This window comes from Pituophis catenifer, unplaced genomic scaffold (assembly GCF_029215685.1).
Source record: "Pituophis catenifer annectens isolate HBS135680 unplaced genomic scaffold, rPitCat1.0.hap2 SCAF_2, whole genome shotgun sequence".
NCBI classification, from domain to species: Eukaryota; Metazoa; Chordata; class Lepidosauria; order Squamata; family Colubridae; genus Pituophis; species Pituophis catenifer.
In genome coordinates, this window is record NW_027256882.1 from 190,109,583 (window position 1) to 190,136,500 (window position 26,918).

Genomic DNA, 26,918 nt, shown 5'->3' on the forward strand with positions numbered 1-26,918 from the left:
AGCTCTTCCAAAAAGGGAAGAGAGTAAAACTTCCGTGCCTGGTAATCCAAGTTCCTTATAAAACAGGAAGCCAAAAGTAAGGAAAGGGTGGAGACATAAATTCCCACCCACATGAAATATTAGTCCATCCACCCTATAATGTTCAAAGGAATCTACTCATAGCATATGAACAAGGCAGTTAACCCATTCATTCTCAGTAAATTAAGTCCTGCATAGAATCCCATGGAAGAAGGCTAGATTTTATTTTCAAAAGACTGCCTAATAAGATACTTCAGAGAAAACATTCTCTTAGGTAATTTCATCCTAGCTTTCCTCTTTTTCCCCAAATTCATTATAAAATATCCATAATAAGATAAATTTAGAAGAAAAATCAGATTAGACTGTGATTTAGCATGTTAACACCAGGATTGTATATCTGATTTTAGATTTTATGTTTTAGTGTGGTGTTAATCCAGCCAATTTAGGTTTATTCCACAAACCATGGTTAACTATGGCACAATGGTGTGTGAAAAGTGATGGCTAAATATGGCTTTTTCAGGCTCGTGCTTCAGTGTGCATATTTTCCAATGAGACAAACCGAGACAGGAAGATCATTTTATTACAATTTATCAGAATATTCAGACAAAAGGGATTCCTCATTCAAAGTGGGAACCCCGATTTTTAGCTTATATCCCCTTTTATAATTAACATAACAAAGAAATCTGAAACAGGAAAGTTGATTGGACAGGATAACAGCATACATGTTTATTAAAATGAGGTCTGAAGGGAAATAAATTGTAAGGAGAAAGGTTGTGTAGGGTTCACAAAAAAGATAAGACAGACCCCAATTTGTACTAACAAACTTTTCTTATCAGGAGCTAGTCTCCAGTTTGTTTATCAGTTTAGGAATGTTAAAAGCTAATAAATCTTGAACATCACTTTAAAAGAAAGAATATAAATCAGATTAAAAAACAAAGTAACTATGTTAGTTAACAAATAACAAAACCCATGTTATCTGCCCCACAAAAGTCAACTATACATAATATTCATGCAACATGCCAACTGTAGCATGATTGCATAATCAACAAGCCAAATGGCTCAGTGCAATCCATGTGCACATGTAACTAAATGTTGCATTTGGCTGTTTCCCCATGCTGGAAGAAATGTCCATCTGGGTTCAGTTCCAAGTGGGAAGAAAGACACTGGAAACATGGAGACTGTTTGGAAAGATGGTTTAATGGTGGACAGGACCACATGGTTTGAAGTCCTGGGCAAAAAGAGCACATGGGTGAGAGAGGGAGAGAGATTTATACCCTCTCTTGGGCCCTGCCTTGGAGCTTCCTGTTCCTTGTAAAGAATGTACTCTGGTTATCAGACTCCCATGGGGCTATGCAGGGGTAACTTTGTAGGTTGTCTTGAGTCCCAGGCCTGGTTGAATCTTGCTGGGTGATGATGTAATGAAGGGGCTTTTGGGCAATTCCTATTATGGCTTAATGGCTTTGTCCTGGTTTGGATCTTGAGTGAGGGCTAATCCTATCATGTCCTGAAGGCCATGTCTTTTGTGTTGTAGATAAGCTGGCCCAGCCTTTGTCTTGTAGATAGGTTGGCACCAAAATATCTGCTGTGTGGGGGGGGGGGGGGGACAGGGAGCTGAGGCTCTGAGTTTGTCTTTAGAAATATGTTTCTCCTTTAGGGAAAATATAATATTCTGCCTTTTTAATATTTCCTAGAATATTTCATTTTCCTAGGAGACTGGTGGGTGCTAAATTCCTACTCCCGTAACAACTTTTGCAGGAAATTCAAGTCAGGGACATGGGGGAGTGGAGCTGGCAGAAGATATAATTTCCACTAGCATTTTAAACACTTTTTAAACAATCACTGTTACTTGCCTTAAAAGAGCCAGTTTGGTGTAGTAGTGAAAACACTGGCTTAGAAACCAAGAGATTGTGAGTACTAGTCCTGCCTTAAATATGGTTGACTTTGTGACTTTGGGTCAGTCACTCTCTCTCAGCCCAATGCACTTACAGAATTGTTGTGGGGAAATATTAGGAATATTTGGGGGGGGGAATATTAGGGGAATCTTGGGGGCAATATTAGGAATGTTCACTGCCTTGAGTTACTTATAAAGTAATACAAGTAGCATAAAAATCCAATGAATAAATATATAAATAAGGCAACCTGTGCTAACAGAGAAGTCTGAAAGTATTACAAGGGCACATTCTTGAAAAAATAATTTCATTGTTTTTTGTAACCTCAACCTGCAACTTTATCAGCTATAAAGGAGAAAAGAGAACATATTGTCATTAGCAATTTTGATGAGTAGAGAAGAAAAACTTAATTTCTCTGCTTCTCAGAAAAGCTAACAAAGTGAATTTGCTGTTGTGTTGAACTCGACTCTGGGCCAAACACATGGACACAACAGGCAGGGATTTTGGCAATGAATAGGAAGTGATTTACCAGTGCTTATCTTCTATATCAGCAAAGTGGGCTGGCTGATGCCTTTAAAAAAACTTCAACATTAAAATCCGATTATACTGAATTTTTGCAACATGTATGTAGCTTTAGTTTTATTTCACACTTGCAATATTCATAGTGGATTATATTAATAAATTATCAAAAACATACCTTTATGCATACCTTTAAATTAGAATTTTAAAATGTTTAATTCCTTTCATTTTATGACTCAGTCTAGGATTAACAATATTTTCTATTTAATTGGTAGCTTTAATAAAAAAATCTTGATGGAAAATAATTTATTCTCTATAGAAAATAATTTAGATAGACCCTGAATTCCCAACTTTTATCCAATCTCCCCACAGGCTCTTTCAGAATTTCCCGGGAAACTACAGATGCAGCAAAATTCTAAACTCTGCAATCAGCTTTAGAGGCAGCAATCAGTTCCATCTTAAGACACACACACACACACGTAAATAGGGGAAAAGGAAACTAGGAAGTCTGACATGAATCTATGCAGAGGATAGATAAGAGATAAGAGGAACCTTAGAGATAGTAGAAACTGACAGCACATGTATTTCTGTACACTCGAAAAGCTGAAATCAATTGTTTCTTCCGTTTCTTTTGACGTCAACTTGCCCATAGACTAATGAAATGTAGAGACAACAATCCTATTTAGATAGGGGTGCTCTCCACCTTCTTGTTCGGCTGCAACTTGAGAAAGACCCTGTTTTTCTAAGACAAATTTAATCCATGCATCGATTTTCAACTTTTATCGATTTTGAGTTGTGAAAGATAAATTTTTCTCTTATGTTTCTCTATCAATACTACCTTTAGACGCAAATTTGATTTGAGCAACCATGGTCCTACCTAGCTTCAACCACAATACACGAGCAAACAATAGATACAAACTTAAAGTAAACCGCTCTGTAAGGGGCGTACTTAGCGTCCCTGTCCTATTGTCCCTTTTTATTCGTATCCATTTCATGTATTCATAATCATGTTTTATATTTTTATCTGTTATCTTACATATGCTTGACAAATAAATTAAAGAATAGTCTACGAAGTCCTCTGCTTTTCGCAGACCTGTCGTGAGTGACGACTTCCGGGCTGCAGCCTCCTTCGCTTTGCAATGTGTGGCCGAATGAATTGCCTGCGCCCTGGAAATTCCTAACCGCTATTTTTAAAATATTGAAATATGAAGCAAAAGTAGTATTTCACGCAAAATATTTGGAGAGGCTGAGATCGACAGAATAGTATACTAAAAAGTTCAGTTGTTCCAGGTAGCTCAGACAGGCTCAGCCAAATTATAGGCATAGCCCGTGGCTTGCAAATATCCTTTTTGCCGACTGAACTCCGTGCGGTTTAACAAGGAAGTCGTGAGCAGAAGCGTCCGCGCGGAATAACATCCGTGGCGCCCTCTTCCGACGCCCAGAAGGGGCAGGCGGTGAAGTGGCCGCTCCTGCTTCGAGAAATTCCCGCCCCAAGTCTCCGTTCAAACGCCCTCGCGAGACTAACGAGATGGAGAGCGGCTACCGGCAGCCTTTGAAGCGCCCCCGGACCCCGGATCGCAGCACAGCCGCGCGTGCCAGCAGGTGAGGGGCACAAAAGGGAGCGGGCTCGACCGCGTGAACTTGGCCCTATAAGCTTGCTATAGAATAGTGTGAAACTACAAATAAAATTGTTTGGAGAACAGGTTATATGGTGTGATTCATTAGAGAATGTGATACTTAGGGAAAGTGCTAGTACATTCCTTTTGCTATTTATTGCTAGAACAGATATGCTGCTCATTAAGAAATAAAGTGAAAATACAACAGCCATTATAGCAGTAAAAGTAAAAAGAACTCAACTCCTTACCAATGCATGAACAAGTCCATGTTGGTTTCTTAGCAATAGTATGTAAATGATCTGCTATTACCCTCTTCTCTGATTTTTTTTCAACTGCATTCCTGAGTTCTGGAGTTTCTAGTATTCTTTCATCCAAGCACTAATTAGATCTCACTCTACTTAGCTTTTCTAAGATCAGTAATGGTTAGATTCTGCCAGCTGCTATGACAGTTTAATAAACCTATTGTTTATCATTAATATTTTACAGATATATCTAGTTTTATTTTCAAAGGTCAAAACAATTTATATGGAGGCCTTTATTTGTTCTAATTCTACAACAGCAACATTTATGTCTTCATTCTTCACTATAAATAACTTAATTATATTTTCCAGCATTATTTCTATCTCTGATCTTCAATCTCAGTGTATACCTTGCTGTAGTCGTTTAACCTCGAGTTCTGATGAATTCAGAGAATGGACCCACCAAAATGAAACTATTTTGCCTGACCAGAAATATTTTGAACAAACTCGCTTGATGCTCATAGGTTACTTGAGAAGTGAAACACCAGGAAAAAAAGATAAGATGATGGATGGAAGTGTTTATTTGCAAGATAACACTGGAGCACTTCCCTGTGTGGTATGGCATTAAGATGTTCTGCTGTTTATCTATCCAGTGCTGCTTAGGAAAGAGACATTATAGCTCTTAGCAGAAAATAATAAACTTAAAAGTGAAGACTGGGGGCCTTTAAAATCTTTCTCCTGTGCACTGGGATACATACTGGGTGTCCAGTTTAAATAGAATAGTGCAACTGGATCAAGACCAAGTCTTTTAGTTTCTTGCAATCATCCACTAACTCTGGTGTGCTCACAAACAGGAGCTGGAGACATCCCTCCATGCTTAGCAACTGATTTTTGAACTGACATTGATTCCAAGATTAACAGCCAAATATAGTATTTAAAAAAAACATATAAACCAGCAGTTTGGAGGATCAAATACAGTTCTAGTTATCACATATAGTCATGATGCAGTTTGCTAGACTGTTTATTCACTTGTTTTCTTCTGCTTGGTTCATTCATGCTGCTAGTAAATATTAAAACTGGTATTCAAATGAAGGAAGCTGAATTTCCCTTCCTATCCAATAGGATTTAGCTAGAAACACTCAATATGTTGTTTTGGAGAGGGGCAAGTAAATCACTTTACTGTCTAGTAGAGTTAATTGCATTAAATCTGAATGGGATTAGCATGATAGATATTTCTATGTTTCTACAATTTTCAAATAAAAGGCTATTGCTTTTGTATAGCTAATGTCACTTTTTCTCTTTTGGACAGTTCCTGCATTTTAAGCTTGATTGGCTAGAACATCTATCACTCTTCCCTAGTTGGATATACATTCCACAGAAAGGTGAGGGCACAAGTGGATATTTGGAGATACTAGAAGATCCAATTCAAGTACTCTCTGGACCAGAGAAAAATCTTAGTACCATCCCTGTTTTGTACCCTGGGACAGCTGCAGACTTGCTTAGTGCCAGGTAAAGATTTACTATTATTTAGGCTTCTTGATCACTCCTTTTCTTTCCCTAATCTCATCCATTTTCCTTAATTGTTAAGAAAGTGCTGGTGGAGACAGTCTTCTTAATTTAAATACACATTTTCTAGGAAAAGGTGTGGCTTCTTTAAAGAGATACAAATGGGTGCAACTTGTGCCGCTCACAATTGTTGAAACACCTTTTGCACTTGGGAAAGTATTTTCCATTGAATAGGTACACATCCCTATCTGCAGGTATTCATTTTTGTGTAACTTTTTGAAGTAATCTACACATCCATGAATAATGGATGAACTTTTGATTGTCCCCCAAATAAGATGTGTTAGGATTGATGTTCTATTCTGCTGATTAAGTAACAATATTGATGAAGTTAGAGTGCATTGGTTCAATGTGAATCAGATTTAATTGAATTATTTATGAAATATGTCTATAACTTGAAACCAATCCTACTCTAGATAGTTTACAAAACATAGTAAAAATGCAATACAAAATCAGGATAAAGATGAATTAAAATAATTTCATTTAAATTCTCAATTAATGCTAAACAGGCTAAAATATGGAAAAAGGTGCTACAATTGAACACTAAAAGCTTTCTAGAGGAACCATGTTTTTATCTTCCAGAACTTTATGAGGTTGGGTGCCATTAGTGCTTCAAGAGACAGGCTGCTGCAGAGACCGTGCACCATTAGCTCCTCCTCATTATAGCTAATAGATTGGGAACCTTAGGTGCTCCTACTTAAATATTAATAGCAAAGTATATGAATTGGTCTGGTGGTGCTACTTTATGAATGGATTATAGTTTCACTACAGCAGGAACCAAGGAAGTGGGTAGAACTGCCTGGAATCTAGTATCAGCCACTTACCTGCCTATAGGCCTGGGACTTGCAGGTCCCTGCTAGCTTCCCATTGACTTTGTTGTGGGAAGTGGCAGGAAGTTGTTTCACCTGATGACCATGGGATTCAGTTAACAATAGCAGCTGGGTCTAGGATTTGCTGTCAATATGTGATAATGGTTGGGCTGGTTACAACCATTTCACTTGACAATGGAAATTCCAATCCTAATTGCCATCATAAGTCAAGGACTATCTGTAATGGAACAATAATGACCATCATCCTGTCCTGCTTAATGATTGCAATTAGGACTGGCAACTCTCACTAAGTGATAGTGAAAGCAACATATCATATGACCACGACTTGCAGTTTTACAGTTGGTTTCTCTATTGACTCTTGTCTGAAGCCAGCTGTGAAACACACGAAAGGTGATCACTTGATTGTGGGATGCTACCACAGTCATTAGTGCAAGATTGTAAAGTTACATTCTAATAAATTCAGATGGTATCTAAAAAGGACAGTGGTTAAGTGAGGACTACCTGTAATCTCATTAACTGCCACAAATGGCCATTGCTGCACGGTCAATCACCTCATTCAGGGAACAAATAGAGGAGTCCCAAGCATTGATAAAGAGAAAAAACAGGACTTCCAGACTCCAGTGGGAGCTATTGAGCAATTGAGATAGAACTAGAGCAGGGGTGTCAAACTCAGGGCCCGCGGGCTGGATGTGGCCCACGATGTGGCCAGATCTGGACCACGGGGCCATCCTGGAAAATGTAAGGGGCCAGCCCACATTGCTTGGGCCCGCTCTTCCCGCATCGCTTCGGCTTGGTCTACCCAATGCGAAGTGAAAACATCGGGCCAGCATGGCTTCGGCCTAGTTTACCCAATGCGAAGAGGAAACATTGGGCCAGTGTGGCTTCAGCCCGGTCTACCCAATGCAAAGAGGAAACATGCCAGAAGTTTGGGGAGTGGCATCAAGCTGGCCACGTCCACCCGGCCCCCTGTTGTCAACCACAGCCCTGATGGCCCTCAGTGAAATTGAGTTTGACACCCCTGAACTAGAGTCTGTGGAACTTGTGCAATAATGTGCCTAAAGGAGGAAGCATTTTTGGGATCAGTTGTCTCAGCCATTTGCTGCCAAGATTTCAGTCAGCTTGCTCTTTTATAAAACAGTGCTTTGTAGTTTCTTTTCATCAGTAGTAGAATTTGATTCGTATCAGCCAAGGGATTGATTTTATGCCCTATTATTTGGGAATAACCACTAAACATCTACATTTACCCTACATTTGGGAGGTAGGTCTCAACTGAGAAAGGTCCGGCCTGGAACTTAATAATGAAATTGTAATACTGGTTACTAACATTCATAAATCATAAATTGGGTTATAGTGAAAGAAGGAGATTGCATTCATGTCCACTTTGTGTGATTTTGCAGCATCTGGTTGGCCATGATTAGAAACAATGCCTTACGAAATGTACATTTTGCTGATCTGCCAGGACTCTCTTTTTGCTTTTTTAGGCCTCAGAATAAGAATACAGCAAAGGTGAACGTGGCAGGGGAACTAGACAGGTTGACTACTATTCTCTATTTCAACCAAAAGAGTTTCTTCTTCCTCTTCCTGAAGTGTTTTAGTTCTTCTGCTTGTGTTCCAGTGGTAATACAAGTATGTTTATTTACTGTATGTTTATTTTATCCTTTATTCAATAAGAGCTATGCCTTTTCTTAAATTACTGTAGAAATGTTAGTTGATGAACAACCACCATGACCAATTACGAGGTTCATAGGCTAAGATATATTGTACCTATTTTTGAGGAAGTAGAAGTTGAGTTGATCTGCTAGGATGTTTGGAGGAGGAGGAGGAGGAGGATTTTGCTAATCATGCATCACAACCAGTGCAGGTTGGTTTTCTTCATGATTGGGCTTGGGAATAGTAAAGGTAGCATGGATTGCCTAACAGTACTGCTTGTAGATTACAGTGCTCTTTCCCTTAAATGAGTCCATACAATATATTGGAATATATTACAATATACAATAAAGCAGACTCCAGTGACAATAGGGTATAGGCCTTCATTGATACTGAAGTCATATGTACTTCAAGTGAATCAGGAAGAATTCCAAACCTCCACAGCTGTTCTTATAGGTGCTGAATTTTGATATTTTTCCTTATTTCTCTATCCTAGAAGACTCCCCATTTGGTTTGGCATCATGCACTACAACTGGGGCATAGATATGTCCTAACTGCCTTGAAGATATCTTGCCTCAAAAGTGCTGGACAGAGTGTTTTCAGAACCAGCTCTTCCTCATGCCTTCTGCCTTACCGCAAAGAACAAACAAAGGAGCAATGTCTGGATGTAACTTCACAAGGAAGATCAATGGTACCAGTTTCCATTATGCCTTCTATACAGCCTAAGAGCTTATTGAAAGTGCAGAAGGAAGAAATGATACTGGATCCTCTTAGAAAATCCGAGCTCATCTCATATACAGTAAGTAAATTGTGACACCTATACAAAGAAAACTTTGTTTTGAACCTGCATTTGAAAATTTCTTCAGACGTGAGTCCAGTAAGCAGTACAAACTATCGCATAACCTTTCATTATTCACTTTTCAGGGTACTATCACTCAAGTGTTAAATGCCCAAGCTGGCCTCTATGAACTAGATAACAAACACGTACTTTGTCTTGCTTATCAGCAGATGTTGAATACTGGCTGTGGATTCCGACCAGGAGCATGCATTGAGGTGAGTTGGCTTGGAGTAGTTTACAGTCTCCATTAGAAAGTAGAGTGTTTGAAAAGAAGGTAAGGGGTTGGCGTTGTCATTCTGTTTCCAGCTGAAGTACAGTTATGACAAGAGAGCTTTCTGATTTAAAAGCAAGAAATCCTTACTGGAGAAGGATGTATTCTGACAAGGATTGTGTATTAAGTTGACCAGTGTAGTTTCCTGACTGACTGTAAAGCCAAAATGGAATAACTACTGTGTGAAAATTGTTGGAAAGATTTAAAAAAAACCCTTCAAATGTTTTTTATGCTTTACATGTTAGCTTCGAGATGTCCATCTTCTGGAGATGCCTTTACCTTCTATTCCTGCTGCTTTTGGAGCTTGTCTACATACTACCATTGTGCTAAAGAGTTTTTCAGCATATAGCATATTACATCAGCCTGTAAACTGCTTTGGAAATCATTATCTGCAACTACTCTTGCGTTACAATTTAAGCCTGTCGCTCTATCTTTATCTGGTCAACTTGCTGGAAATATTTGAACAAAGGTGTGTGTGATTAAAATTGATGACATATGATAATATGTATAACCTTTCTTCAGGCAAACATTTAAGGATTGGTGCTAGTTTTCTATAATATAAGATACCGTAATTTTCCCTGAAGTTTAAGGCTAAAAGGGTGAATATGTGCAATCCAATGCACATATTCAGAGAGGCACATGTATGCACCTCTGCAATTACAAGTTGCACACATTCACATACAAACTGAATTCCCAGGAATAGCAGCCAGGATGCAAGCCTCCATATACTCTGGTCACAGGCTGTGGAACCCCCAACACTGCAAATACAGGCCCAAGAAATAAGGTAGCAGTTTCCAGACAGACAGCTCTCAGAGTGAGTGAATAGGACAGTAGCAGCTGATTTTTGCCAGAGAACAGGTTGCACTTAAGAGAGTTTGAAGCTCTGAGAGGGAGCAAGGGAAAAAAATATTTTTTTTTTTTGTTTATACTTCAATTCATAAAACATCCAAAGGTGCTTTTTCAAAAGGCAACTGGACTTTGTTTTTCATTGAAGACTTTTTGCTTCTAATCCAAGAAATATCTACAGTTCTTACTGAATGGTGGAGGATGGAAGGATATATATTTCTTGCAGTCATCTGGTCGATGATTCTGAGAGTCGTTGAGGGCACTTAGAAGTTTATCTGTGCCCTCAGGGTCACCTGAATAGTGCAAATGAGTATGGAACCTTCTTAAACTTCTCTTAGTTGCAGACATTTCATTATTGAACTAGGTAACATCATTAGTGCTAGGCCTAGTTACCTGATGTTACCTAGTTTGGTAATGAAGCATACAAGACTATAGCCAAGCTCGGGGAACAGCAAGGGTGCCACAGTTTAAACCTGAGCTACAGAAGCAAAGATCTTTTCTTCTAGAATGCAGAATATAAAAAGTGGATTTAAATTATGTGGCAGTAGACTCCAGTTGAACATTAAGAAAGCCCTCCTAGAGCAGTTTGGTAGCAAAACAAATTACCGTATTTTTCAGAGTATAAGACTCACCTTATTTTGGGGGGAGGAAAATAAGAAAAAAAAATCTGCTTGAGAGGCAAAGGAGCTTCTCTTTGCAAAGGCAGCCTCTCAAACGGGTGGGCGGGGCTACATTTGGTGTATAAAATGCACCCAAATTTTCACCCTTTTTTAGTGGGGGAAAAGGTGCTTCTTATACTCTGAAAAATATGGTACCCAAAGGGACTACCTTTTATTAGTTGTGTCCAAGCATAAAACAAGCCTTATTTGGGGATGTTTTTAATCTGGATTCCTCCACTGAGCAGATGGTTAGATTTCAGAGCCTTTGTGACCCTTTCCAAGTCTGTGATTCTATTCAAACAATATCCAAGGCCTAGAACTTCCCTACATTGTATACGCACAGAAAAAGCACTTTTCTCATATGTTGGTGAATATGCAATGTCTAAATTATAGGAAAGTGATTATTATATACAGTACAAATATTAAGATAAATTTTGAGCACTTACCAAATCTCTAAATTTGTTTCATTTTAACATTCATTATTTTGGACTCATGGTCACTGGTAATATTGGCTGAGTTTCTTAGAATTGAAATATAGAACATCTGAAGAGCACCAGATTTTTTGAGTACAAGGACTAAATAGGCTCAAGAAATTATGTTGAAAGTTACTTTGAATTTGTTCTTTGTCCTGTTTTATGTTCTTCAGATTTCCCCCCCTAAATTTTCTTCATCTGAAATTCATTTTCCCTCATTATATCTTTGAAGAATGTAATGTTACCTTAAATCTTTCCAGGTTCTGTTGTTTTACTCAGCACCAAAAGTTGCTGCTTTGCTTTAGCCATCATTCTCAAAGACTAATAGAGAAGTTTATTGTTCCTATTCTGAATTCCCTGCTGGTACCCACGAAGCAGGAAAGAAACTTCCATGCAGAGATCCTGGCAGAAAAGCACAGTTGTCTCCTAGACCAGGTAATACCTTTTTCCATAATCCTGTGTACTTAGCTTCTATGTGGATATAACTTAACTCCTAAACCTTTTCCTAGTACCAGATTCTGGAGCCACCATGTCAGATTCCACATTTTGTTGAACTGTATAGTATGGTTGAGAGGAGCTGCTGGGAAAGCTGTGATCCATTGCAGCAGTTGCATTCTGCCTCAAAAATCTGCAACCTAAATATCCAAGAACTAAATTGCAGATTGGCCCAGAACTACTGCATTTTATCAGCTGAATGTTTTCATCCTCCATTGGTAAGTATGATATTTATCTTCTGAAAGTTTGGGAGTAAGAATAGTTTTTTGTTGTATAGTAAATTCAAAGAATAAACATGAATTTACTCACTCCCCCTGTACTGTCTGTGTGTGTTGACTCCTGGCAAATGCAAGGACAAGTCCCTGTTTTTCGCCAAGATTTCAAAAGTGATTTGCCCTTGCCTCCTTTCTAGGGCTGAGAAAGAGTGATTGGCCCAAAGTCAACTTTGGCTTTGCGCCTGACTAAAACTCAGTCTTCAGCCTAATACTTTCTAGCCTAATACTTTAATCAATATATCAAATTAGTTATCAGACTTGCCTCAGCTAGGTCCCTAGGAAAGAAAGATCCTTGATTCTATGTGATTGAAGTGATAGGTTCTTTTACTAAGGATTAGTGGTTGCAAACAAAACAGGCTAGAACTAAAGTTCCTGCATAAAAGATTAAAATTTTCTCCCTTCCTCCTGGCCCTTCCCCCTTGACCAGTTCATCCTTAACCAATGGTGTGCCTATAGGTGTTTTGGGAACTGCTCAGGCGTTTGGTGCAATTCGCATTCCTTTCTCAGGCTCTGTGTCCTTGAAGCCTGGAACAAGCTGGTACTCACACCTCAGGGTTTCTGTCAAGCCTGTTATCCACTCTCCCTTTTGATCACCTCTACTTCTTACATGCCAATTGCCTATTTCCTCCCCCCACCCCACCCCAATGACTGATGGTAGAATACCAGTGAAGCATCAAGCTGAAGAGGCAAATCTGACACTAGTTCTCTGGTACTGTAAAAAGTTTTGTTGTTTAGATACTCCTAGAAAAATAGGCAAAAGAGTATTCTTATAAGCATATAACATAATTAGTGAATATTCTTTTACTGTCGATGGCTAATAATAACCTTTTATTTTTGGGGTGGGAGGATAGCTGTTGCTTGGAGTGCTAGAATATTCCAGTAGTGGTTCCCTCCAATTACGAGACAGAAGTAACAGTCTTCCTTGTATAATATTCCACAAGGATTGTAGACCGTTCACTGACACATCACTAATAGGTATGTTCAATATTTATTTCACTTTTATCTATAATTTGGGGGAAATATAAAATAATGGCCACTTAATATTAATAGCAACTATATTTTGAGATTCTACAGAATATTAGAAACTGCCAGTTCTTGTACAAATTCAAGATAGTATCTGTTCTGACCCAGCCTTAGCAGAACCAAGAAACACTCCATGTTCCAAAAATGCCTCTTTATTTAGCTCCTGTGAATTACTGGCATTCACACACTGAAAAGTCCAGGCAATAATCCTTCAAAGGGTTAATTGCAGTAACAGACCTTATCAGTTCCTTGGGATATTTGCCAGGTGGGAGCTTCCAGTTGCAAAGCTGTAAATTAAGTTCTGGCAAGCAGTCTCTGAGGCAGGAACCACAATAAGCAAATCTTCTGAAAGAAATCCGAATGGTTGTCTCCTGCAACCATTCGGAGGGAGCATTCAGTGTGCCTTTCTTCCCAAGTCGGCTCCTTGTTCTCAGTTGTTCTCCTCTCCTAGCAGCTCTGAGCATGCGCACATATGGAACAGGCCCCAGATGTTCATCCTTCCCACTTGTCTCCAACTCCGAAGGCAGCTGGGAAATGTCGGACAGCCCTGGCTCTGTCTCTGCTTCCTACACAGAGCATCCATCAGAGCCTTCCCCGGACTCCAGGACTGGCCCACGTTCCTCCCCAACCTCCTCATTGTTTGAGTCTGCCACCAGCTCTGCTGACAGCTGTCGGGCCACAACAGTATCCATCACTGATTACAAAAGACAGAGTTTTGAAAGAAAAACTATACTATTGCTATAGAAAATGAAGCTACCCATCAAGTTGTCTGTCTGTTAGTCCAGCGACCCCCAACCTTTTGAGCACCAGGGACCAGTTCCAGGGAGAAAGGTTTCTCTGTGGACTGGCGGGGGTGTGGTTTTGTGTGCTACCTGCATGCCATGGATGGGGCTTCTCTTATTTGCACAACCCGGTTGCTGGCATGCTGCAGACCAGTGCCGGTTCATGAGCTGGGGGTTGGGGACCCCTGTGGTAGTCCATGCAATTTTAGCTCATAATCTTATTTTTTGTATTTCTATTTAGTTATTTGATATTTATCTGGAAAAGAGGGAAGTATCAGCAAGGGAAATACAAGTTTGCAGAACTGTAGAAAATAGTTTTTAAGGAAACAATTTTAACCAGCTCTGCCATAAATAAAATGAAAATATTCTCTTTCTATTGTGAGATGATTTTGGAGAAAAAGCGCTTCTCTTGTGATCTAGGGACCTACACAAGCCTTAGATTTTATTTAAAGAGATTTTTAAGATAAATTTTAGTTGACAGTTGGAAGCCTCTCATACTGTATATAAATAAAATGTTTATCAGCTTTTTAATGTTGATGCTCAACAGTCAGCAGAGTTCTTCTGCAAGCAGTGTGCTATTTGCACAGCATGCTATATGGAAGTGAAAGTAGCTGCTTCTGAACACTGATGAAGAGGGAAAGAGAGGCAGAAGAAGTTATTTGGGCAGTTGCAACAACGGCATGTGCAGAAGAGAAGTTTTCCAATCATTGCTGAACTTCTGGGTTGTGGGAGACCCACTGTGCACTTTTCATCTCTGAATCCAGAAACGAGATGCAGAGCACAAATGGCCCTAACAATTAACTCAAGATAGCACTTGTTTTACTACAAATGCTAAAATTCTGTATTACATTGTTGAAATGAAGCATTGCTGATATTCCTTTAAATCAAGCCTTTCAAAGAAAGATATTCTCTAATAGTACATAATGAATATTTTCATCTGATGAGATTGGCTTGTTTTCGCTAATCAAAACAAAAGATGCTTCTAATACATATGCTCAGTAGCTACAAGCAACCCCAAACTTATTACAATAGGGATATGACAAGACTGGCCATTTTTTCCTTTCTTTTTGTTGGCATTAGCTAACAATATCAAGAGAGTAAAATTTCAGAAAATAATAAAAGCATAAATTAAATATAAATATTGATGATGAAGGATCTAAAGAACTTGCCTCCTTCAGAATCAGTGGTGAAATATATACAACAGTATAGTTCAATATCAGGATAAGAATCAGATGATAAAATTAACCTATTTGAAGAGGAAAAACTTCTGAAACAACAGCAGGGTTTAATTATAATATTAAACCAGTGAAGTACTTGGAAATTTACTGAAATAGAATAAAATATTTATTCAAAAATCTTACTAATCTGGAAAAATATAACAGCTGGTACTTTAAGATGGAGAAAGTTAAGGCTATCTTGGTTAGAAAGAATTTTGGTAGTAAAATGAGCTTCCTACAAAAGTTTCATTATTTATTTGAAATTATTCTAATCAAAATTGAAGAAGGGATATTGATGAGTGATAAGCAACTTTATGTGCTCAAATTAAAATCCCAGGATCAAACTCACAATTCTGAAAGATGCAACATTTAATTTAATTTATTTGATTTGACATTACCACCCACTTCAAAAGACTATTGTGGCTTAGAAAACCCACAAAAAAGTAAAACATTTAAAACTATTGAAACATAGCCCTGACTAAACAACTAGAATGAGACACAGTAGAAAAATTAGAATGACACAGAGTAGAAAAATACAAAAGGTCCACCAATAGATCATACCCACATTAACTCTGGATGGGCAGAAACAATACGAGGTAAGCATTTTTTCAGATAATCAGGCCCTATGCCATGAAGGGCTTTAAAGGTAACAACTAGCACTTTGAGTTGCACTTGGAAACCTACTGACAGAATATGCTGGTTGTGTTAAATTATACTATCTAGCTAGTTGTTTGATCTGGATTAAAGATTGTATTGTATCACCATATGATTGGACTACAGTGGAAGGAGCAGGACTCTCAGGAGGTCTGCATAAATATTTCTGGTGTGACATAAGTAGAATTGTTTCTATGGCATAAAGCAATTATAAATAGCCTATTAAAAGTATGGGGAAATTTAACTTTTATTAAAAATAAGCTCTTTTGAGACTTTTTCCCTAAAGTGGTCAGAAATATTCTAATTGGTTTCAGTAACTTTAAGCAGTGTAGTTCAGAAATAAACTACATAAACAAAGTGATTTTTTAGAGATTTGAACAAATTTGAAACATACATTTGCTAGTTTATATGCAAGTTGTTCCTGAAATAGGATGTATTTCTCAGCCACATCTATCATAGGGATAGAGATGTAAGGAAAATATTAGAGAAAGGAAGTGCTGCACATCATCTTGAGCAAGTTGGAATATAAATTTGATAAATAACCCTTGACTGTTTGGATCTGAAGTTCAGTGAAGTGTTCATCCTTTCTAATATGAATGATGACTCTTTTATCCTCCAACTCATCATTTCTTTTAAATGAGAGTCTTTATACTTATCTTTTATACCTTTCTGTCCTTTGGAAAACAGATGTCTGTCTTTATCTTCAATGAATAGAGATAGGGAGATTGCAGAGTTTATAAGAGCATATGACGGCCGTGGCCAGGGGGGCTTTTTATCAGGTTCGCCTGATACGCCAGTTGCGTCCCTTTCTGGATCGGGACTCCCTACGCACGGTCACTCAAGCACTTGTCACTTCCCGCCTGGACTACTGCAATGCTCTCTACATGGGGCTCCCCTTGGGGTGCACCCGGAGGCTGCAGTTGGTCCAGAACGCGGCCGCGCGGGGGATTATGGGAGCGACGGGGCGCTCACATATAACACCTCTCCTGCGCGAGCTGCACTGGCTTCCTGTGGTCTTCCAGGTGCGCTTCAAGGTGTTGGTGACCATCTTTAAAGCGCTCCATGGCTTAGGGCCGGGGTATTTGCGAGACCGCCTTCTGCCGCCGATAGCCTCCCACCGACTGGTTTGCTCACACAGAGAGGGCCTCCTCAGGGTGCCGTCGGCCAGGCAGTGCCAGCTGGCGACCCCCAGGGGGAGAGCCTTCTCTGTGGCAGCGCCTGCCCTCTGGAATGACCTGCCCCCTGAGATACACACGATATCAGACCTCCGGACTTTTCGTCGGGCCCTGAAGACACACTTGTTCCATCTAGCTGGGCTGGCTTGATCCCATCCTCTTAGTTTTTTAATCGAATTTCGGTTTTAATTGGGTTGTTTTAAATTTGGGCCAAAATTATTTAATTGTTTTTTAAAATGTTTTTAAATTTTATATGCTATGTTTTATCCTGGCTGTACACCGCCCTGAGTCCCGCAGGAGAAGGGCGGTATAGAAATATAATAAAATAAATAAATAAATAAAATAAATAAATAAATAAATAAATAATAGTGTGTATTAAAGAAATAGCAAGAAAAGTCATAAGTAAATTATTCACTATTTGCGAGGAATGAACTATTTTTCTTCTTTCTTACTTTAGCAAAAGTGCCTCTGATTAATTCTAGCTTCAAGTGTAATGACAGAGAAATAAGGAATTGAAGCTTAGTAGCTCATTATATCTGAAGCTAGAATTGGTCAGAGGTACCTGTTAAGTGCCAAACAAATCGGGAGATCCAGATGGTTCAAATGGGTAAAAAGATTTATTGCAAGCTTAAGCTTGCTACAAGAACCTGAACCTACTAACAGCTAAGGGAAATTAGAGGATATAAGAGTAGGAGGAATTCAAGATGGGCTGGGCTTAGATCTCTTGTGGGCATGAAGGAACTCATGAAGGCTGATGATGTATTTGACCCCTCCCTTGGGCTCAGCCTGGTCATGTCCTATATCATCTTTGCTAAGGTGGGTCTTGAGGAGAAATTGTTTCTTCTGCTTTCTCTGCTATGTTTTGTATAGTAGTCAACTTTGCTTATTAACTGATTTTATTTTTTTCAACTACAGGGTGCCTCCTCCAGGTGAATATTTTTCAGCTTATTACAGAACAGTTTCCTCAAAATGACTTATCTTCTTCACAACAGCCAATTACAGCCAATCATATAAAGAAAAAGAAAAGGCAGGTATCCATTTGTTTAAACTTAAAAAGTTTAAAAACAGCAGACCCATAGAACAAGTCAAAGATGCAGATGAAAAAGCCAAATGTAAATATTGTTTTAGAACTATGAAGAAACCTAATATGAAAAATGTAGTAGTATGACTCTTGTTTAGTTCACTGAATTTTGAATATTTTCCTTTATTCTGATTTTTTCTTGATTAAAAAAAAAGTTCCATACCAGTTATTTTCTGTTTGGTGTGGTCATGTGACATTGCACCTTATGACTGAATCTAAGCAACAAAGTTCCATTCTCAACTGGATCTCCATCTGACGAACATTCTGTTTCTCTAACTTTTTAATGAAAGTAGTATTAGATTCATAACTCTGGTTTCCTAGTCTGGTCTACCTTAAAGGGCTGACATACTGCAGGTATTTTACAGTAGATCTAACTGAGAATGAAAATGGAGGAGCAACCCATTATAGGATACACTTTCTCCAATACAGAAAAATCATTATAATCAGTCAAGTGTCCTAATTCTGCAGTTTGTGTTTCTTTCTCCCTATAACATCTCTAGAGCTGCACTCATACTACTTTTTTGCTCTTCTCAGGCTTTATGCACAGTTTTATTTTGAGGATGTGAAAGTTCTTCATGTTCCTGAAAAGAGAGCCAAAAAAAGCCCTACCATCTATCAGCAGACCTCCTGTGATGTGAAAGACAGTGGCAGCTCAACAACTGATCTGAGACCCTCAGTAAGGAAAGTTAAAAGGAAAGGAAAGGAAACAGAAGAAGCAAATACCAGGGAGCCAGAACATTTCAGAAACAGTACTGAGAAGATCACCTATGTATCTCGTCTGTTTTTGCTGATTCAAAAGGAAGGACTTGCATGGCGCAACTACCTCCACAGTTCAGAAAGCAAGTCTGAAAATGGGCAGACAATGCAACTCTGCTTTCAGGCCACAATTTTATGGATGGGCAAACCTAAGCTATGCCACAGTCTTGGAGAACGTGAAGAACAGGAGGAGCTCAAGATTATTGCTTTTGAAGAGACCAGCGAAGCCCAGCAGAAAGTAAGGGTAAAGCAAAGTGGAGAAATGGCACATGATTGCATTCATTCAGAATGTTGTATGCCTGCTGTTCTTCCATAATCATCATTGTGTAATGTGTAGTTATCATCAGTTCATGAGATCCAGAACAAACAGAATGACATCAATTTGTACTTTTTCTTTTATACTGTAGTGCTTTCATACAGAATTAAGCCTATACCTCAAAATATATTAATTAGCTCAAGATTGGACTATCTTCAGTCAGATCCATTAATCTGCTCTTGCTCTTAGTTCCAGAAATGTACAATTTACCCTCGTCATTTTTTGTATTCTCTGTTTTAAGTCAAATGTTGTGATTGTCCTTAAATGGACCCATGGACATTGTCCTTTGCTGCTTGTCATGGTTTCACAAAAGGTGTTTTAGTTAAATACTAAGTTATCAGCCTTTGTTGTGCCCATACAGCATTCACTACAAATAGTAAAGACAGTGCCAATCAGTTTTGGCACCATTTGGCCACTATAACACAAGCCCAGTTTTACCCCCAAGGTTGTATATGCTATTCTACGCAAGCTAGGAACTCTAATCTAGAACTTAATCTTGTCAAACAGCATACTGTTATATCTCACCACCAACACTCTGATGGTAAAATTTGGGTTTCTTTTGTTATGGACTTCTCAAATTACTCTTCAGGTGTTGTTACTGTTTCTGAAGAACTCTCTGCACTGGTTCCCATTTCTACATGTTGACCATTTGTACCAGCTCATTCTACCTCAGTGCACGGTAAGACTAAAAGAAACTGTAAAATTTATTGCTGGGCTTTTGCTGATTTACTCAGGAAGAATAAAAATCAGTGATTGGGCCTTCTAGTCCAATTTTTTGTCTTTCAAATTTCAACATTCCTTGTAATGGTGGTGTCTGAATACTGTTTGAGTCTATGGTAGGTCTCAGTTCGCTATGTTTTTTCAGGATTTGGATATTTTTGATAAAAAGTGCTCCACACTGGCTCCAGGAAACAAATACAACTTGAGCTGTTCCTTTTTTCTGCCCTTCCCAGATGGGGCCTATGTGCATCATGTGAGACGAATTTCTCAGGTACGAATTTGTTTCTATTTTGATTTGGGAAGAAAATGAACTAACAGGCTAATACAGAGTCCTAGGCATGAGTAGAAGTGAACAATTTTAATGCCAATACAGTAGGTTCACGATGTGAAGAGGCAGAGCAGTGGATTAATATATTTATTTTTTCTTTTTCAGCCCATGTCAGACATATTAAAAAGGGAACAAAAAATGTTCTCCATTGCAGAAATACTCAATCTGAGGTAAAATATATTTTCTTTTTGTTTACTGAGAGATTTACTGTGGAAATTGTAATTATGGTCTTTAAGGAAATGAAATGGAATATCCTTTGCTCTACTTTTTAAAAGTCATACTCTTCTGGTCTGTATTGTTATCTTGGCTAACAGTATAATATAAACTAATTTTGAAGCACAAGATGGAAAAGAGTTGGAGAGAGGCACGAGGCATATCCAGGCTGGTTGTTCACACTAAACCTAGTTTGCTTTAATTCAGTTAAAGCAATTTTTTTCTTGCTTTTTGAGTGCACAAAATCATAATTTAGGATTTAGCTATCATTTACAGCTAGGACATAATGGGATTCTTGTGTATTCTGACAGACAAATGAAGTCTTTGCAAAAACTACAATTGAAACACTCAGCTAAAAATAAGCAACCCAAATTAAGTGCTAGCCTGCCCCTGCCATTTTCCCTTTCTTTTTATTGCTGGAAAGAGAGAAGATTCTTTGAATGTGTGCATGCATGCACATGTTTTCATGGGAGAGTGATCTGTGTATAAGAGAATATTTACACAGAGAAGGATCCATTTACTAAATGGGTTTTCTTATTTTATAGGGAATTAATTTTAACAAGTAGTTTTTAATTCAGTTACTATTTCTCAGGGTCTGTCTTTCCTTGGAGTGTGGCTTCTAACACATATATAAACATGCATATACGTATGACATACTCAAGTATATTGGATAAGGAAATGGCATCTCCAGGATGGGTTTCCATTTGAGTTAGCATTTCATCTGCATTTATTATGGCTTTCTTTAGAGGACGCTTAAGTATGTGCTCCTTTCAGGAAAATTTCTGTTTCTGTTCAGAATCTTCAAAGTTCCAGATAGTTTTGCTAATGGTATTTAAAAATATCCTTTTTCTTTTATGAACATGCCTAATTATTGAGGCTGTTTTTGGAGGCTGTCCTGTGTCTGGTAACAATTGAGATCTGCTTGCTGGGAAAAGATAGAAGGCATTTTCACTGTTGGAATTGGCGTCTGAGAAATCTCTATTTTACTAATGAGTTGATTCCAGAAATCGCTGCAGATCTTCCCTTTTAAAACATAGTTTTGCAACAGAAATGATGAAAATGTTTTTAAATGTATGGGCACAATTCAAAGTGATAACAATACCCTGATTGCTTAATGTTAATTTACTGGAAGACTATAGAATGAACTTAGTTTTAAGATCTTTAGGAGAATCCTTTCTATCCTTCTCTCTCTGAAGGATAATCTGTTCCTTGATTATCAAGTAAATATTTGGTAGGCAGTCACTTTTCTTCAGATAGTGTTAATATCTAAGAAGCCAAAATTTAGCGCTTCTAGTGAATGAATGAGATTGGCAGCAAATTCTAATTTAAATAATTGATATGTTAACTATCTGTTCTTTTTTCCGTGTTTAAAACTAGGATGCAGACACTACCTTGAAAAACCTTTTAAATTTGTTGTTGAACTGAATTTTAATTTAGAAGATGCTGGTATCTTACTGATTTATTTTATTCGTTATTTTTAATCTTGAGTTAGTGTTTTTAATCTAGAGTTATGCTTACAATTATAGTTTATACTGACCAGATTGCCCTAATCTCTGTTTTGGATGAAAAGCAGGAAATGTAGTAAATTAAATGTTCCCTCATCAGCTCCAAAGGTTCTCTGGTCTCTTTTTCTGGAGAAATAATGGAAAGAACTTTGTGTGACTCTCATTCTGGAAAGAAGACAGAAGCAGATGCCTGTGCTCAGAAAAAAGGTAACTATTTGGAAAATGTGTAAGTTTTTATAAGCATTGTTGAGACAACACATATAAACTAGCCAGTCTATTCAGAATATATTGGTGAGAATTACTCTGCAAGAAGAAAAATGAATTTTCTATAGCCTAGAGCTAAAATGATGTTAGGATCAACCTGGGAGGAAACTATCTTCTACCTATTTAGGTGGCCGTTTGCCCTGGAATTATACTGTGAAGCTGAGCGTAGCACCTGCACATGATTCTTCAATTCTTCTGGATATCTATATTCAAGCCGCTTTTGTGCCATATCTTTGGGGTTTGTTGCCTGGAGCTAGGATTTTGTTTCGGGATCTACAGTGCAAAATTTCCAGGTATGTCTTGAGCCCAGAGGTACTGAAGCATCATGTTAATATTCATCGTATATCATGGCATAATTGATACTTGCTAATTTTTATAGGATTTGCTTCACTGTTATTAGTGAAAAGGGCTCAGGCTTTGGTCTTTGATGTCCAGACTATCATGCTGAAGTTTTTACTAACGTCTTGTATTGACCACCATTTGGGATATCCACTGAGTAGAAAATGTGTTTTGTTTCACACACAAAATATACTTTGACTTAGAAATCTAGTTAAGACTATTCTGAGCTGGTTCTGATTGAATTGAAACTGAGTTGTTCTGGGCTTTGGCATAGGTCTTACAGGATGAATCAAGCAAGACTAATGCATCTCATCTTTTTCTCCCTTTCATAGCCTGTCCTCTAATCTGTCCAAATTTATCAGCACGCCTTCCTTCCTCCCACCTATCTTCTCTTGGCTGCCATTATCACTCTTGTATTCAAGTATGGTGTGCCTGATCTTCTCACTTGCTCCCCTTGCCAGTCTTCTCAGCCCATTTCTTCTCCAAAACTACGACAGTTCTTCAGGTGCAGTGTATCAAAATGTCCTACCAGCTCCTTTCTCTGCCCTTCTCAGTTACACTTCGTTAATATCACTGGAAGTTCCCTGGATTATTGATTACATTACTGACTAGATATGAATGGGCTGCCTGTTACTAAAAATGCTGTTTTCCTTCCTTGAGCTGCCAAAACACTGAAGCCACACAGTATTTTCAGGAGCAACATATTTTTAATATGCACCATTTTCATCAGTTCCTAAAAATATTGCATAACTGGGATGTCTTGAATTATCTAGGACCAGAGTGTTTAGTATATTTTAATTGGTTTTTTATTAACGTTTTTATTACATGTATTTTTATCGTTCGCTGTTCGCCGCCCTGAGTCCCTTAGGAATAGGGCGGTATATAAATTTAATAAATAAATAAATAATAGGCAGCCTGTTTGTAATTAAGAATTCCGACTTAAAATTCAGGTTAAAGACAGAGTTAGGGAACCAAACCTGTTGTTAACTCAATACTGTTTGTACATCCTTTTTTTTTTGCTTCTCCACGACCATTCTCATTGGCTCTCTAATCTATCTCATTTAACTATACTAGTATCCAAAATCCATCTTTTTTCATTACAGATTTGGAAATATCTATTGTGTTTTTATTACCTCTAGTAATGTGTGTATTCTGACTCCTCCACCTCACAATTCTCCAAAGTGAGTATCAACCTCAGGAGTTAGCTTGAAATTTTTTTACCTTTCATCCAACTGCAGAATTTGATGAAAGCTCCTTTTTCTTTTTTATTTGCAGACATCTGGATTCCACTGCTAAGTTTTCAGTAGGTTATTTATCCAATATAACACTTCAGCCTCTTAATCTGGGCCAAGCACAAGTCACTTGCCATTTGACATGTATCCTATCTTTATCCATGCAATGGTTTTGTGATCTCTGCAACATCTCCACAGAGGTATCTAGTCAGCCATATTTGAATTTGGGAATTTCTAAGCTTCTTTCCTTGTGTCATAATTGCTGTATTGTATTGTTTTATTATTTTGCATGAAGTAACATATGGTCATTCAAACTTCACACCTGTAATCTGAAATAACTGTGCCATATAAATTTTTATACTAACACGATCACAATTTCGTCAACATATTTTCTCCCTTCCTAGAGAAGGCCCAACGCATGTAACAATTCTTGCTCGTCACATACAGGAATGATTAAAGCTATAGCTAAGTAAGTACTTGGAAAGAAATGTATACATTTATCTGGGGGGAAAAAGCACTTCAACTGATCATAAAAAAAATATTGTCTATTATAACTGCCAATAATTTTTATTGTCCCTATATAAATAGCCTATAGGAAAAAGCAATAACACATGTTCAAATTATATAATATAGAATGTTGAATAGTTTGCTCATTTTGTCCATGTATTTAATCCTCAAATCTGACAACTTTTTGCTGAACGGAAATTATTTTTTGACCAAATATATTTAAAATCAAAATGAGTACAGGGTAATGACCAACTTAATCATCAGTCATGATGATTGTAAAAATGGCTGCAATGTAAAGCAACCTCTGTGGCCGTAAAGTTAACCCATTGTTTGCAATGGAAGGATTTTGCTGAAAATTAGAAGTAAATGCTGGGTTTTGGCAAAAACTTGGCAAAACATTTGCATGCCTGCAAGGTACTGCACACAGCCATAAATGGAGGTTGTGTGTCCAATGTGGTCATGTGACTGGGGGAAGGCTGGCCATTGCAACTGAGCCATAAGTAGCCCGGGGGGGGGCATCTATAATAATTTTGAACAGTTGCTAAGCATCCAATTGTAAATCAAGAACTACTTGCTACTCAGATTATTACTTTATGGCATACAGAATAGAATTACAGATATCCATTGTTCTGAATGAGAATGTGAAATATTTATTTCAAATCCCACTTATTATCACAGAATCCTAGTAGAAGATGGAACAAGTGAGGTTATGGTATTTTGCAAGAACCAACAGGTGCAACAAGTGTTGAGTTTGAGCCCCAAGGAATGGGAGGTCATGCAAAATCATATTCGGATTAAGGGAAGTGTCTGCATTCAGCATAATGAAATTAGCACAGGAGCTAGGGTAAGTGGTTTATTTTGAATTAGGAAATTTGCTAATTACTTGAATTAGGAATTTTACCTAATGATTTTGAGTGTAGGTCAAGGCTAATTTATCTGATTTTGACAGATACTGGAAGAGCAAGATCTGCTCACACAGTATTTGAGAAACTTATGCAGAAGTCCAGTTGTCTGTCGATCCATAGTGTTGGCCTTCAGAGTGGATAGAAAATCTTTTAAGACAGGTATGTTATATGCCTTCAACCTCACACAATGCTTTCAGTGTTAAGAAACCATTTTTTTTAGAAACAATGGCAGCTATTCAACTTACTATTCCTGCGATAAGTTGCTTTGCTATAATCAATACAGAAATTACTTGTTAACAATATAGCGATTCCGATGCCTCTCTTTAGTCCTTAACATTGCTTACAAATCCCAGAAGCTTCAAAATAGATGAATGAAATGCCCAAGTAAGCTGCTAAATTTACTTCAGTATGCCAGATGTTCCATACCTAAAGCAGATACCAGTTTAATCAACACCTGCTAGCAATTAAATTGAGATGTTTAGAGGAAAAATTCTAGGAACTAGAGGCTGATCTGTATTACAAAATGGCTCAAGAAAATCGTTCTTATATTAATTGGAATATCAGCCAAGAGATGGAGAATATTGATCACTGTGTTTTGATTTTTATGGAGTTGAAATCTAATCTGATGGGCAGAAGGCTGATTTATGCAAATGGGGACCATTGGTATATTGTAAAAAATACTGTGTGCTTCTGTTCAGATGTAGGCAAACACATTTCCTGATTTTTCTTAGAGATTTTAATAAAGGCAACAATAAATGGAATTCTATCGCACATCTTAATTAGGCAAGCATAAATATGAGGGAGATGAGCTGTTAAAAAATATGAAATTGCTTAATTGCTATTGCTTAACGCATTGTAAGCCGCCCTGAGTCTCCGGAGAAGGGCGGCATATAAATCAAATTAAATATATATATATATAAATATATATATATATGTGTGTGTGTGTGTGTGTGTGTGTGTGTGTGTGTGTTTAAGAATATATATACACCATATACCAAGTATTGCACTTGTGTGTTCCTCCACTTGTACTGATTTCCTTGTGACAATAATGACTCATTTTAAAAAAACCAAAAAGGGTCCCCGTTATATCTTCTCTGTACCCTTCTCCCAAAATTAGAAAAGACATACCCAGGAGCTGGCTGAGATACAGTGTGTTGGTGTTATTTTTAGTGAGAAAGAGATGGATTATAAAGTTCTCTTTTTTTAATAGGATCAGGACAATTGAGGAGGTTTTTCTGTAATGAATTAGAGTTCTTAAGCCGAATGAGGAATCGACCAAACTTGATATGTCTTAATATCCAAGAAACAATCTGAAGAACAGGAAGAGGAGAAAGTGTAATTACTCTGGAGGAATTTGTGTAATTCCAATTTGTGTATGTATTTCAGGTTTGGAGATATTATCATTCAAGTATGAAAGGTATTGTTGCAAACATTAAAATGTGAAAATATTTTTATATAAAAAAATCAAGCTTGTTTTTCTTTGTTTCGTTCATTCTTTTCAGTAAAATACAAATCAGTGTTGCCTTATAACTAAAAGGTTTGTTATTTTAACATTTGATTAAAGCATATTGTGTTGCCATGATTTTACTCTCTCTGCACTGAGAAAAGTGCATCTTAATCTAAAACAATGACTATTTTTTTGCACATACTAAAATTTAGGAAAGGTATAACAGATGATCAAAGAAAAAATAGACAATTTCCCATTCATTTCACCTCTGCTTAC

At 37.8% G+C, this 26,918-nt stretch overlaps 1 protein-coding gene across 1 annotated transcript; it reads left to right on the forward strand.

The window, feature by feature from the left end:
* The first annotated feature begins 3,945 nt into the window (after nucleotides 1-3,945).
* Nucleotides 3,946-26,659, forward strand: CTC1 (CST telomere replication complex component 1). Its single transcript, XM_070935314.1, has 23 exons — nucleotides 3,946-4,028; nucleotides 4,654-4,897; nucleotides 5,591-5,790; nucleotides 8,156-8,300; nucleotides 8,818-9,120; nucleotides 9,246-9,374; nucleotides 9,676-9,899; nucleotides 11,669-11,843; nucleotides 11,918-12,121; nucleotides 13,030-13,153; nucleotides 17,945-18,056; nucleotides 18,645-19,104; nucleotides 19,772-19,861; nucleotides 20,048-20,173; nucleotides 20,336-20,400; nucleotides 22,049-22,155; nucleotides 22,340-22,505; nucleotides 23,655-23,732; nucleotides 23,827-23,983; nucleotides 24,188-24,252; nucleotides 24,969-25,134; nucleotides 25,240-25,354; nucleotides 26,406-26,659. Exons 1-23 carry the CDS (start codon nucleotides 3,955-3,957, stop codon nucleotides 26,507-26,509), a joined length of 3,633 nt encoding a protein of 1,210 aa, XP_070791415.1. The 5' UTR covers nucleotides 3,946-3,954; the 3' UTR covers nucleotides 26,510-26,659.
* Nucleotides 26,660-26,918: the final 259 nt, after the last annotated feature.

What these genes read in the sequence shown, in the direction of transcription:
- CTC1 (XM_070935314.1), top strand. Translation starts at nt 3,955, where the DNA reads ATGGAGAGCGGCTACCGGCAGCCTTTGAAGCGCCCCCGGACCCCGGAT. An exon ending in ACAGCCGCGCGTGCCAGCAG is followed by an intron (nt 4,029 to 4,653) that starts GTGAGGGGCACA and finishes TATATTTTCCAG; the next exon opens with CATTATTTCTATCTCTGATC. An exon ending in CCAGCGAAGCCCAGCAGAAA is followed by an intron (nt 19,105 to 19,771) that starts GTAAGGGTAAAG and finishes ATTACTCTTCAG; the next exon opens with GTGTTGTTACTGTTTCTGAA.